This window comes from Cavia porcellus, unplaced genomic scaffold (assembly GCF_034190915.1).
Source record: "Cavia porcellus strain 051 isolate PalLab524CR breed Dunkin Hartley unplaced genomic scaffold, mCavPor4.1 scaffold_19, whole genome shotgun sequence".
Lineage (NCBI taxonomy): Eukaryota > Metazoa > Chordata > Mammalia > Rodentia > Caviidae > Cavia > Cavia porcellus.
This window is the reverse complement of record NW_026947502.1, coordinates 60,272,459-60,287,438: the sequence shown is the minus strand read 5'-3', so window position 1 is coordinate 60,287,438 and position 14,980 is coordinate 60,272,459. Positions and strand designations below refer to the sequence as shown.

Genomic DNA, 14,980 nt, shown 5'->3' with positions numbered 1-14,980 from the left:
GCCCAGTCAGGGAGCTCCCGAGAGGGGCCCGTCAAGGGGAACAAAGATGCTAAGGAGAAGGACGGGGCTCTAGCCTCGGAGTCGTCTGACTCCGAGGACGAGGGAAAGTTGAATGGCAAGGAGGCCAAAGAGACCAGCTGTCAGGAGCCTAAGTCGCTCGATAAGGAGTCGCAGGGTTCTTTCCCAGCGTTGCGCCGTGAATTGCGCTCCGCTCAACTTGGTCTGCGGAGGAGTAGAGAGCTCCTGAGCGCTCCCCGGCGCGAGAGGGAGGCGAAGCCTTCCGCCCCACCTTGGGGGCTGTTCCCGGAAGCGATCCCTCGCCACGAGGCGGCCGCCCGGGAGCTCCCTTCCCCTTCGCCAGAACAGGAAGTGATGCACGGGCCCCCATTTTCCGCCCAATCACGGCTGCCGTCTTATGCTCCGCCGCCGGCGGGTCGGTATTTTTACAGGCGGCTTTGGCAGGGGGGACGTTTGTCTCATGAGGTACATCCACCACCTGGGATAGATAGTGGCCCCTACGGGATATTTCCTGTACAAGTAGCTATGGGCCAGGGACGTAATGCATGGGAGCCTTTTGAGATAAAGCAGATTAGAGAACTTAAAAATGCAGTTACAACCTTTGGGCCGACTGCGCCTTACACCATTGCCATGCTGGAGAACCTGTCTTCTGGGCCCCTCACCCCCGCGGACTGGATTCAGCTGGCAAAGGCGTGTCTGCCCTCGGGTAGTTACCTGGATTGGCGAGCCTGGTACGCAGAGTTCTCTGCAGAGCAGGCTGAGAGAAACGCCAATCGGGGAAACCGGGGGTGGAACAAGGAAATGCTTATGGGAGAAGGTCGGCACGCTGATGATCAGACTCAGTTCCCCGGCGCTGTCTATGAACAAATCAATGCCATAGGGCTCCGCGCCTGGAAACAGGTAAGTGGTGCCGGAACAGCCTCCTTGTGTCTTTCAAAAATAATTCAGGGTACCACAGAGCCATTTGTTGACTTTGTGGCCCGAATGCAAGATGCTGCCGATAAGATATTTTCTGATCCGGGAGTGGCTCGACCGCTGGTAAGGCAGCTGATTTTTGAGCAATGTACAAAGGAGTGCAAGGCAGCGATAGCTCCTCATAAGAACAAGGACCTCAACGCCTGGATTAGGATATGCAGAGAGATAGGGGGGCCGCTCTCCAACTCGGGAGTGGCTGCTCTCCTGGCCGCGGCTGTACAGCAGAGGGGACCTCGCGGGTTAGAAGGGGAATGTAAGGCTAAAGGGTGTTTTGCCTGCGGGGAGCCAGGACACATTAAACGTCATTGCCCAAACAATGCAGATGCTAGGCCTCGCCCTAGGAATGAAGAACCATATGTTTGTGGGCGATGCAAGAGGGGATCACACAAAGCTGAGGAGTGTAGGTCGGTCTTTGATGCTCAGGGCAACCGTATTTGTGGACGAGATGTTAGAGGGCCAAAAAACGGCCAGAGGGGGCCCCCTTCACAGGCGGGCCCCCGCCCCAGAGACAGGACAGCTCAGGATGGCAGCCTTCAACAAGGGCCACCCCTGGGTCAGCAGGTGTGGACCTCAGTGTCGCCTCCAGACTTATATTAGTGCCTGATATGGGTGTTCAAGTGGTTGAAACCACCTTTAAGGGACCGTTACCCGAAAATTCCGTGGGTCTGGTGGTCGGGAGATCCTCCACGGCCCTTCGGGGTCTCATAGTAGTCCCGGGGGTCATAGACTCAGACTACACAGGACACATTAAAATTATGGTTCAATCTCTTGTGGGTACTATGGTAATCAATAAAGGAGACAAGATAGCGCAGCTCTTGCTGCTCCCCAGTCTCCACAGGAGATTTCCCTCAAAGCAGAAAATTAGAGAAAGTCAAGGTTTCGGTTCCTCAGGGGAAGTCTTCGAGGGACTCCATATAATACTTGATAAAAGGCCCATGCTCTCACTTAAGGTCAACGGCAAGAGTATAACAGGGCTCCTAGACACAGGAGCTGACCGTTCCATTATCTCTAGAAAGGATTGGCCCTCCAACTGGCCCACCAACACTGCAGATAACACGCTGCAGGGCCTGGGGATGGTGTCAGCTCCTCAGGTTAGTGCTTCAACCCTGCTCTGGTGCGATGAGGAGGGTCATCAGGGCCATTTCCAACCATTTGTGTTGCAGTTGCCAGTGTCTCTATGGGGAAGGGACATCCTCACTCAGATGGATGTCACGCTTACGTCAAACTGCTCCCCCCAGGCTAAGGATATACTCAGGAACCAGGGATATACCCCCGGCAAAGGCTTGGGCAATGCCCTACAGGGTCGGACATCCCCAATACCAGTAGAGAACAAAAAAGGTAGGCAAGGGCTGGGTTTTTCTTAGGGGCCGCTGAAGAAGCTCTCCTACCCACTTCGATCAAAATCACCTGGAGGTCAAATGATCCGGTTTGGGTACCTCAGTGGCCCCTGCCTAAGGAGAAGCTATTAGCCTTGTCAGAAATAGTCAGTACACAACTTAGATTAGGACACATTAAGCCATCAACCTCCCCATGGAACACCCCCATTTTTATAATTAAGAAAAAGTCTGGCAAGTGGAGGCTGCTCCATGATCTAAGGGCGGTCAACGCGCAGATGCAGTCCCTGGGGGCGGTCCAGAGGGGGCTGCCAGCTCTCTCAGCCATCCCTCAGTCCTGGCCAGTTTATGTTATAGATCTTAGAGACTGTTTCTTCTCAATCCCCCTGCATCCAGAGGACACTCATAGGTTCGCCTTTACTTTACCCACCATTAACCAAGAAAGCCCTGATCTCAGATACGAGTGGATAACGCTGCCCCAAGGTATGGCCAACAGTCCCACTATGTGTCAGATTTACCTTGATTCCCTACTGGCCCCCCTACGGAAATCCTTTCCCAAGATAAGATGTGTGCATTACATGGACGACCTTTTGCTCAGCGGCAGGGACCCAGACATGCTAAATAATATGCTCGGCCAGTTGGTCGAGGCCCTGAGACAAGCTAATCTGCATGTTGCCCCCGACAAGATTCAGGGAGGAGAAATGGTGACCTACTTAGGCACAAAAATCTCCCCTATGCTAGTCTCTCCGCAGAAGGTCACCATTAGGACGGATGGCGTTAGGACCCTAAATGACATGCAAAAACTATTGGGAGACATTAATTGGATTAGGCCATATTTACATATACCGAATTCAGATCTCAAACCCCTGTTCGACCTTCTAAAGGGAGACCCAGATATAGCCTCCCACAGGAGGCTCACTCCTGAGGCAAGAGCTGCCTTACAGAGAGTGGAAAAAGCCTTAGGTGGGGCTACCTTACACAGAATTGAACCAGGGCGACCCTTTGATGTCTGTTTGCTACAGACTAGTCTACAGCCCACAGCGGTGATTTGGCAGAAAGGACCATTACTGTGGATACACCCTAAGGTCTCACCTGCAAAAGTCATAGAGCATTACCCAGAGGCAGTCGCTTCATTGGCCCTTGAAGCGCATGATAGAGCTGTCCAACATTTTGGCTCAGGACCACAAGCCATCCGAGTACCCTATACCGCCAGCCAGATCAAGACCCTGGCTGCCTGCATAGATACATGGGCCATTCTGAGATGTGTTTTCCATGGGGATATAAACAATCAATACCCTAAAGACCCTATCTTGTCATTTGTCACTCAGCACCCTATAATTTTTCCAAAGGTTACTGCCTCTGAGCCATTAGTCCCAGCAACTACAATATACACAGATGGCTCCAAGACGGGGATAGGCGCCTATGTGATCCTAGGCAAGCCCCCGGTTACCATACAATTTGAACCTGATCAGCCTCAGGTGGTGGAACTGCAGATCGTTAAAATGATTCTTGAACGGTTCTCAGAAGCCATTAATATTGTCTCCGATTCTAGGTATGTGGTCAATGCTATGCAAGTGCTTGAGACTGCCGGTTTAATTAGATCCACTTCCACAGTGGCTGGGCTGTTCCTGTCTATCCAGACATTGCTTCAGAACAGACACCATAAGGTCTTCACCACCCACATAAGAGCACATACATCCCTGCCAGGGCCTATGGCACAGGGGAATGCGGCTGCTGATACTGCCACTCGCCCGTTATGGATTTTTACCTTACTAACACCAATCGAGCGAGCCCGTGCCTTCCATGATAAGTTTCATGTCAATGCCAGGACACTAGCAAACCATTTCCATGTTTCCAGAGCAGATGCACGAGATATCGTGCGACTATGTGACTCCTGTGCCACATACAAACCTGCCATACCGATGGGAGTAAACCCTCGAGGTTTGATCCCTGGTGATGTTTGGCAGATGGACATCACACATATACAGGAGTTTGGGACTCTTAAATATGTTCATGTTTCCACAGACACCTGTTCTCACGTCATATTTGCAACAGCAGAAACAGGTGAAAAAGTGTCTAATGTGATCAATCATTGCCTGGCGGCTTGGGCCGCATGGGGCAAACCAAAAATATTAAAAACTGATAATGGACCAGCCTATATAGGCAAAGCCTTCAATGAGTTCTGCAAAATGATGGAGGTTCAATTAAAACATGGTATCCCATACAATCCCCAAGGTCAAGGAATCATTGAGAGGGCTCATAGAAGCCTCAAAGAAATTTTACAAAAACAAAAAGGGGGAGTAGGCCAAGGCCTGGCCCCAAAGGCACGATTATCCATGGCACTATTCACACACAATTTTTTAAATTTAAATAATGATAATTGCTCCCCAGCCGTGGAGCACTGCAACCCTTCCCCCAACCATAAAGGGTGGGTGAAGTGGAAAGATGTCCTGACAGGACAATGGATGGGCCCGGATCCAGTGGTCAGCTGGAACCGAGGCGCGGTTTGTGTTTTCCCACAGGAATCGGGACGAGAACCACTGTGGGTACCGGAGAGACTGACACGGGCGACAAAGCCCTCGACTGAAGATCAGACCTGCCCTACCGGAGATCCATCACAGACCAACCAACAAGATGAATAAAAATAGCGGTAGCCCGAAATGGACAAGAAGATCCTCAGGCATATGCATGGCTCGCTCGCCTAGCCTACGACCGAGTCTAGGGGTGGTGAGCTTCCCACACTCCTCCTCTAAAAAATTATGACATAGCTGGGTAGGAGAGTCAATGACGGGTAAGAGCGTACTCCCCCGGTGCGACTCAACCTAAGCCAGGCCCTACCCCATCCTGCACGTAAGCCGCTGGACTGTTAGATGCTGCCCAGGTCTAAATTTCTCTCCGAGGGGATTTCTTTACGGAGAGGAAATGAGTGCAAGCTTGTGTGCATCCAGGTTCCGTCCAGTTTGTGCCTGGCCCTAGAAAAAGGACGAGGGCCTCAGGGCCTTGGCAGACCATGGGACGGCCGACCAGGGTCTAAGCCAAGGACCTACGGTGGGCCTACGCATAGGGCATAAGCCTCTGCACCCAGTCCAGAAAGGGCTACGATGCGCACATTCATAAAAAATAAAAAAGGGGGAGATGTTGGGAGCCGCAGCCCCGAGCCCGGTCGCCTCACTTGGCGGACGTGAGGCCTGTAGTAAAGAGTAAAGCCTGAGGTAGATTACCCGTCCCATCGAGCACGTTAGTTTCCTGCTTACCGCGTAAGCAACCCGCTCAACAATATAGTCTGCCTGGCAACTGATGATGTTAGCCAATCAGCTTGCCTTGCTCACTTTAACATGATTGGACACTGTATCCGTATATATACTGGTGCCACCCCTGGGGGGGAAGGAGAAGCCCGGAAGTAGAAGCCCAGAAGGAGCCGCGGGGAGCGGACCAAAGGAGGCTTCGGCTGGGAGCGATCCCAGGGCAGGCTGTACGGAGAAGAAAAATAAAAGAAAAGGTTGTCCACTGCCAGACTTTGTCGTGTGTCCTTCCTGCTGGCCGGGAGCGACATCGACAACCTGGCTCCTGGGAATTCCTCTAAATTCTCATATTTATTTTGCACAGAACTGGAATTGTGAAATGGCGTGCAAGAGTGGAAAGTGGCTTCCTTCTCCTCTCCTGGCTGGAGTGTTTCTTTCTCAGTGTCTTTTTGCAGTGCGACCCCAGATGGAGCAGTTTGCACCTAGGTAGGGTGCAGTGGGGAGAACACGGGGTGAGGAGGTTCTCTGAGTTGCGTTTGAGATGAGGCCCTGGGTGAGGGGTGGAGAGAACTAGGTTTTTGCTGCCCTCTTTGGCTGTCCCTACATTTGAGTAGAGGGAGTGGCTGGTGGCCAAAGCTGGAAGACAGCTGTAACCTGGGCCTGTGAGAGGCTCACACTTCAGCCCTGGCTCTCAAGCTTGTATTGACATCAGAAGTGCCTGGGAGACTTGTTCAGATTCAGGATGCTGGGCCCTCCCATAGCCGATCTTGGGGGGATTTGTGCATTCACTATAAGATCCTGGGGTATACCAATGACACTTGTTTAGGGATCACATTTGGAAAGCCTTTTACTAGAATGCCTGAAATGGGCCCATGATTTCAACTTTGAGTGAGGTAGCATCGCTCTGTGAGTGAAGAAAAGTGCAGATGCTGTGGCCTCTCCCATGAGTGGTCAGGAGCAAGACTGGATGGCAGGATTTGGCTCCCGACTAAACAGAACATTGCTTAGTTAGAAAATGGGAAGAATGGGTGGAGTCATCAAACTTTAACTGAACATTTGCTTTGCCCTAGGAGTTGTGCTGGTGGTGGGGATACATAGAAGTCACAGTCCCACCATCAGGGGACCATCAGTTCAGGATGGAGCAGGTACACAGGAAAGATGGTCTGAAAACTTCTTAGGGGGTGATAGAGTTATATGAGGAGTATCAGGCTAGGTCAGAGCAGAGGAGGCACAGGGAAGGAGGTGAGAGAAGATGACGAGGGCTCACCCCATTCATCCAATAGGCGAGCTTCTAGTTATTTCAAGACAAGCCTTAGTGAACCCACGACAGTGTGAAGAAATCCTCTGCAGTCCAAATTCAGGCATCATCTCTTACTAGATGTTCAAGTTACCTGATCATTCTTTGCCTCTTTCTCCATATCTAAAAGGGGAAGAACAGCAGGATTGCTTTCCTAGAATGGTGTTCAGGAGAGAGGCATCTGTCTGTGTGTAGACCTAGTATAGTCAAAAGCTCACACCTCACAGGCCACAATGGTTCATGTGTTGACAGCTTCCAGCCCACTGAGCACTGGACAGATGTCACAGCATCAGCATCTCTGAAAGCCCTATTTCAAGATCATGACTGGGAGTTTGGGTTCTTGCTTCTAAGCTGAGAGCAGGGATGCCAGCACATGCCACTGACAAGAAATCAAAAAGCCAAGGTCTCAAAATTTCATCTGAAATGTAGTTAGACTTTGAAGGTGAACATGTCTTAGATGAGGAAGGCAAGCTTTAGAGCAAGTCGTACTTTGACACCAGAAGTGCTTTCTGTTCCTCCTGCACTCATGACAGCATCCCCTGAGGAAGGATTCCTGGTAAGAAGATGAGACCGCATGGGCCAGGTTGGTTTCTGCTTGAGCTCACGGTGGCTCTTTTGGCTTTGAGCGCAGGAACGACGCTCCTGATTACAGCCACACCTGGTTTTGTTTCAAGCTCCCTGCCTTGGTTTTCCTGTCTCCAGAGCCTCCTTTCTTTTCTGAGGAATCAGCCTAATCCCCACCCGCAAGGCAGCTCCCACTCTGACCCACGCTCAGCTGGCTCACCTGCTGCTGTCCTCAGCTGTTCTCCCTTTGAGACGATATTTATGTTGGCAAAACACTGGCACAATAAACTCATTAAGAGGTGCACCCTCCATCTCTGAGCGGCTGTAACATTCCTACTCCTGAGTGCTTACAGTGACATCTGCCTTCGCCAGCAGTGGCACAGCCGTCTCAGAAGGTTAGTGTGCGCTGCACTTCAGTATTCCCTAAACTCGGCTGCGTGTCAGGTTCACATAAGGAGTGGGTACAGGGCAAAGACCCCTAGTCCTATCATTGCGGACTCTGGGGTGGCAGACTGGCGTCAGAGGCTTGTGGAGCTCCCTGGGCAAACCCCATGGGCAGCCGAGTTTGGGAACCTGTTCCTCATCCACAGCTCACCAGGCTTTAAAAACTCACTTTGAAACTCATTTAAGGATCTTATTAGAATACAGAGTGTGATTCAGAGGCCCGGGTTAAGCCACGTTTTGGCCAAGTTTCCAGGCCAGGTGGAGCTGCTGCTCATCCAGTGACCACACAGTGGACAGCAGAACTGCAATCCCCTCTTCCCTTGCACATAATTTCACAGAAATCATGAACCCTTGTGAGTTTGTCATGACTTTTGTCTTTCCAGCAGCTCCCTGAAATCTTGCTTCTTCCCTATTTTGCCCATATTCTCTGGCCACATTCCCGTGCTAAGGTAACCTCAAACCTGCATTTTCCTCTGGATGGTGATTGTCTTGGAAATGTTTGATCATATTTTTGTGCCTAGATCTTGTAACCTGAACAACTACTTCTCAGATAACAATATGCAATATGTTAACTAGTGTTAATTTCCTGCTTTTTTGAAATTTTGTATGATTCCTACCCTTTTTTCTGTTTTGCTTTTTAAAGTAAAAACAAATAGCCCACATAATAATAAAATGGGATTAAAAAGCCAAACACTTTTTTCTGAGGATTGTATTTTTTTTCTCAGTGAAGCCCAAGGACATTTTTTTTCTCACTAAGCCCAAGGACATATCCCACAGGTGAAGCAAATTCTTTGAAGCTCATGTGATTTAGCATTTTATTGTTACACAGGATGATAATGACCCAGAATCTTTTTACTGCTCTAAGTAAGTTAGTCACCAGTAAGTCTTCAGTTCAAAATCATTAATGATGCAAAAAACCCAAACCAAAAACCAAAACAACAACAACAAAAAAACAAACCAAAAACAAAAACCAGAGCGGGGAAGCACAAAGCAGAAGTAATTTCAGGTTCAGATTTCCAAACTGGTTCAGATTCTGGATCATACTACCTTGGAAAGCATATTTCCTGTCCAGTATTCTACAACACTACTTACCAGATAGTTATCAATGGACCTTGATCTGTAGACATATTCTTGGAGATTTAAAACTTTTCTAAGAGTCTTTTAAAATAGTGCTTTTAACACTCATAATAACTTAAAATTAATATAAAGAATACTAAATCATCAGGATCACCAAGTGCTGATACACGATTTCAGTGCCTGCTTTTGTGTTTGTATTTGTAATTTTACAAATGCTAAATTTTATTTCATTATCACAAAAGTAAAAGAATAGAGAAGAGAGGGAAGCCTCGTATAAAAATCACACTTGATACAAGAGAAGCCTCAATGGCCTCATACGCAGTATTGTAAATCCAGGTTTATCGGTAAGTTGCATAGGAAAACCGTTATAGAACTAAGAGTTTGGATCACATCAAAACTTAAACTCACTGAAACTCAAAAACAAGGATAGGAACCAGAGCTCTTTCCTGCTGACTGCAGCCATTTACTTAAATAACAGAGCACTACCCATCACATGAGGCCAGCAGTACATACCCAGATCTCACAGACTTACATTCACTGGCTCTGACCTGTGATTTGGTTCTGCAGTTCCCTCAAAACTAGTATTCTTTCAGTCTGTACACAGCCAGTAAGTCTATGATGCAATTAATTTACGGCATGATAGGGGCAAGTTTTTGTCCTTTAAAGCAACTTTGTATTTAGTTATTTATAATGTATTTATTCATCTCGCCCATGTTAAATCGCTTTACTGCTTCCTGAAACACCAGAAGGGCTGGGGTGAGCCTGATGCACTTGTTCAGGTGAATGTTAGTGGGGTGCTGTGGGAACACATGCCGAGATCCTAGGGGATACATCTGTACATTATCTGCAAATATTTTTGTTTATTTTTTATAATCCAGGCTGCCCTCGAACCTGCCTCAGCCTCCTGAATGCTGGGATTACAGATATGCATCTCCATGCCCAGCTCTTAGCTGAAATATTGTAACAAACATTTTCCAAAGGATAGCATCCCTGCTTGATGATGGAATTTTCAGCCTGGAGGGTGACAGAGGGCCTAGCCATCAGTGAGTATGGTAAAGTCCACGACTCGAGCCTGAGATTTAGAGGGAAAGGAAAGTGCTGATGAGCATTGGTGTCCTGGGCTCCTGAGAAGTTAAGAATCTGTGGTGATGCCCGTGTACCTTTGGACAGATATTGGCTGCAAGTCTGGCTCTACATACAAATGCTGGCCTGTGCTCAGCCTGCACCTTGTGCTTGAATCTCAGAGGACAGAACTGTCCTCCCAACCTGCTAGTGCCGGGGTCAGTTACTCCTCCTGAGGCCTTCTGCATCCCTCAGAAACATTTGCAAAGTAGTTTCCAGTTTCTTGGACCCTGACTGAAGAGCTCGTAGTGTTGGCTAGCATGAAAATGCTATTTACAGATAACCTGAAATAATTCTTCTCTGAAGAAAATATGTGTGGGTTTGTGGAACATCTGAATTCAGTTTTCATATTTAGCACAGGAAAAGACCCAGTTTCCCCACTAATATTTGCAAATGTTGGGGTATTTGATGCTGTTTAGAGATCACACTAGAATAGTTTGAGCTTTTGAGCCACCCGGTACATCCTTGCAGGCATCTTTTTACGTGGATTACTAATCCTTGCAATATGGACCTATCTTTCCCACAAATCTCAGCTTGGGTGTAATTATGAAGTTTTGTACAATTTTGCTGCAAACTAACAGGTTTAGTTATTTAGCCCACAAATTCAGGTTGAATATAAGCACTCTTTCTATAAGCACTGTTTACTGGACATTTTAAACTTTTCTTTAGTATCTTCTAGGAGATTCTTTTGGGCAATGGGGTAGAAACATATTTCAAACGCACTTTACAATTCTGATACTATTGCTAAAACTAACAATACTAAGTCTGAAGCATCAGGCATAATTTCATAGTTTAAATTCTGCCACAGGCCAGCCAAAATTACACCGGGTTCCCAAAGGCAACGCGTACTTACATGATGATGGCCCATTTTTGCTTTTCTGTGATGGTGGTTCTGTGTTTCATTAAGAAATCCAGCCTCCCAAAGACAAAGTTTATAATGGTTTTCCCAGAGCACATATCTCTTGTGTTTAATAAGTAACTTTCGGTATTGGATTTGAATACGTTGTTGGGTTGGGTAGGGAGTGGTGAGAGCTACAGATGGGCCTACACTGCCCAAGCTGGCCTGGTTTTAAAAACAAAATACCAATAAATAAAGTTCAGGTCTTTTACACTGAGTAACTTATTCACAACTCGAAGGCCAAACCTGCCTCACTTCTGGAGCGTTGAGTTATTCTAATTCAGGTGTTCATTTAAAATTTGCTACCTTTTAATAATAAAAGCATGAACTAAATAGGATGAAAGGAATCTTACTAATTTGCTAATTTTATTATCATTATTACGGAAAATATGTTGATGGCTACAATGTCATATTGGAGCATCCTTTTTAGAGTCTAGTTTTTAAATTAAAAAATACATGTAAATGGTAAGTTTTCTCTATTATACAAAGCATTATCATGAAAAGTAGGCCTAATGACTTCCTGTCCCTTCCTCTGTTTTGTTTTTTTTTACTCTTTCAGAAATGGTCTATGTATCTATAGCCCTATCTATATCTCTATGTGTCTACCTTTCATCTGTCTGCCTCCTTACCTACCTACCTTGGGTCTGGTTTTTTATAAACATGCATTTTTACAATGCACTCAGTTTCACCCTGTGTGTTTCCTAGACTAAAGCGGTGACTGGCGTTGGCACATTGATTTTTCAATGGCCGCATGATCCTCATTACGATCAAGCCTTTTTCTATCTGTCTACTATTAAAATTCATTTAGAGTGCTTTGATCTTTTGCATGGGTGTGTTCCATGTCTTTTCTCATGTTTTTGCCTGTTGGACAAAATCTCAAATGAGACTGCTGACCAGAAAGAGCGTCTGCACCTAGAATTTCACCAGTGCTGCTCAGTTATCATCCGTGTGGTTGTGAAAATGCTGCCCACTTCCAAAGGTCAGCTGGCCCAGGAGGCTGGCTTTCTGGGACAGGATTCACACCCCCTGAGATAGTGTGCCAGCGCTCACGTCCAACATCGACATCATCAAACTTCTCGTTTCTGCACTGTGAAAGATAAAAATGGTTATTTCATTGTTTAATTTATATTCCTTTCATTTGAGAGCTATAACATAGTGTATGTTAAGAGTCACTTTTATGAAATTTTCTGTGGTTTGCTTAATCGTGTCCCTAGTGTTCCTTTTTGAATTATTAGTCTTTTCATTCTTATAGAATATTTTATAGTAAAATCTAAGCCTTTGTTAAGTGTAAAAACAGTTTTTGTCAGTTTTTGTTTCCTTTGTCTCTGCTAATGTTTTAGGCATGTAGATGTGTGTAAAGGAAGGCTTAGTTTTTAAGTATTCAAATAAATCAGTCTATTTTCACTTGCTTAGAAAAACCTTTTTTGTATTAAGATATGTAAATCTCGTATATTTTTGAAAGTTCTTTTAATGGTTCAATTTTTAAAGTCTTACATTTTAATACATTGATTTTGCTATAGATTAAGGAAAAAGTTTAGTTACTCAATTCTAGTTATTAATTCATTTTTCCTCTATTGACGTAAGATACCACCTTTATTTATGTTAATTGCTTTATAATATAGAATTAAAATTCCATACAGGTTATTAAGTCCTGATTGTACACATACATTCTTTTAAAAACTTTCAGAGGACCTTGGATACACTAATCGCTGGCCCTGTAGCAGAGATGAGATGATAAAATCTCTATATTAGAAACACACAAATAACAAATGGTATATAGTTATATGGTCTGTAGGAAGAATGAAGACTTGTGATGTGGTGTGGGGTGTGTGTGTGTGTGTGTGTGTGTGTGATTTCCTTTATATATGGACAGGGCTCTTAAAGTGATAACATTTAAAGTAGCAATTCAAGGACAAGAAGTCACTATTTGAAAAAAGTGTTCCAGATTGGATGTTACTAGCCTGTACTAAGGGTCAAAATGGGAAAGAATTTTGTGAGTTGGAGGAAATCAAAGATGGCCAAAGAGCCAAAAGCCTAGTAAGTGCTGGGGTTACACATGAACACTCAGAACAAAATCTCTCCTCAGGGAATGGGCCGTGGAATGGGGAGGAGGTGCTTTGGCCTTTTGCTAGTGTGTTTTGCTCTCCTTTTGGCCCCTGGACAATTTCTCAAGGTGGTCTTCCTGCCCCAGCCCTGTGCTGGCTTAGACCACCATTTATGTCGCTAGCCTTCCTGGGAACTCCCCATCAGTGATGGCCCTGGCGTCTCCCTGCTCCAGCTCCGGAGGCACAAAGGTCAGCAGGAGGAGCAGAGCATGAAGTGCAGCCCCTTGCTGTGGAGATAAGCTCAGTGACTTACTGAATGCAGGAAATGACTAAGGAGATAGAGTTTATGGCTCCAGGGAGGTGAGGGGTAGAGAGCTGAGAGGCCAAGTAGGGAGCAAATGAGATCGTGTGTTGTAGGTGCTCATCACTGTGGACATGGTGCCCGTGGTCAATTTTTGATTTGGCCAAAGTGGAACTTTGCTGGTTATCTCCCCCTCTCCCCAGGGATGCGTATTAAGAAGGTGGCTGACAGTAACAGCACCCTGAGGGGAGTCTGGGACACTCCTGGGGTCTCAGGTCCTCTCTGAGAGGATGCAAGGCTGGAGACTAGGGCTGTGGAGCAGGGAAACTATCAGGGAGGGAATGTGAGGGGCATGATCTTGGGGAAGAGAGAATTCAGGAAGAGTTGGAAGGCAGTTTTCTTGTATCATAAATACTTAATAATTATAAATTATAGCAGGCATTATATAATGGTTTCCTCTCCTAAACTGGCATATTTATTTCATCTCTTGGGTTTCGGTGGATCTTAAAGTGATAGTGTTGCCACTAAGAGGGCTTTGTGCTAGGGCATTCGATCAGCTGTAATGACTGGCAGAGTCCAGGGGGAGGAAATCCTTCACATGGCTGGGACAGCTCCATGTGATAAAGAATTGCCCAGCTCCAAGCCCAACAAGGCCCCCTTCCACTAAGAAGCCCCTGCCGGGAGACACCTTCCCTCTCTCACTTTCTTTATTTGTAGGGCTCCCTCTGTAGCCCAGGAACTGAAGAACTTTCGCAGTGTTCCCAGGCTTTTGAAATCTACATAATCTGACTTCTTAGGTGCTGTGAGTTTGCTTGTGTTGACAAAAAGGAACAGGAGATGGATGATGTGTACGACTGGAAGACACAAACCATTTAGACTAACTCCTTTATTCCGCAGCTTAGAAAACTAGGGTCCAGGGACACTGTCATGGCGGGGTGCTGAAGGAGACCATGGGCCTTGTGGGGCTGGCAGTGTGTGAGATTCCGTACTAGAGGAGTCTTAGAGGCTAAGAATACTGTACAGGGAAGATTCGTGATGTTCTTGATCAATCCCCCAAAAATGCTGCAATTGGAAAATACAAAGAACAGATTACAAAGGAGAGCCTGGCTATAGTAAAAGTGGAACTAGATGTCAAAAAATCAGAAGACCGACTTCATCATCATCCAAACAAAGGAGGTGATTCTTCAGGCTGGAAGTGAATTCAATGTGGCAAGGCAAACGATGCAGTGGGAGCCATTAGTGGAGAAGCCGCCTGCCGGCCAGTGGAAATGCCAATGTGATTATCATTTACTGTCTTTCATGGGTTGGATGTGAAACTGTTATAATTAAATGTGTTATATTAAAAATGTTTCTGTTATTTCTTATCAAGGAAAAGAATACAGGATATTTAGGAGTCTTGTAAAACAGTGATTTTGGTAATAGGGACTTGTGAATCAGATTTTGGTTTTCACGGTATTCACTCAGTTTATTGTTCAGACAGAATTCCTTTGAATGAGAAGGTTGTGGGAAGGTTGGAAAGTTAATTAGGAAATTCCCACAGATCATGCCTATAGAGGCTACCATCTAAAGGTGAAGTACTGTGGGAATGGGCCATGGTTGTGCTTGGAGCTCAGGCAGTTGCTCCGGGCACTTGGACAGCTGGGGACAAATGGGAGTCAAACGT

General features: G+C 46.3%; 1 protein-coding gene and 1 pseudogene across 1 annotated transcript in view; one reads left to right on the top strand and one right to left on the bottom strand.

The window, feature by feature from the left end:
• Nucleotides 1-11,022, bottom strand: part of Anxa13 (annexin A13) — a 54,178-nt gene extending 43,156 nt beyond the window's left edge. The window contains exon 1 of the mRNA XM_063231135.1: nucleotides 10,927-11,022. Coding sequence (XP_063087205.1) covers nucleotides 10,927-10,941 — 15 coding nt within the window. The 5' untranslated portion in view covers nucleotides 10,942-11,022. The remainder of the gene's footprint in view (nucleotides 1-10,926) is intronic.
• Nucleotides 11,023-13,223: 2,201 nt separating this feature from the next.
• Nucleotides 13,224-14,631, top strand: LOC134471694 (NADH dehydrogenase [ubiquinone] 1 alpha subcomplex subunit 5-like; annotated as a pseudogene).
• Nucleotides 14,632-14,980: the final 349 nt, after the last annotated feature.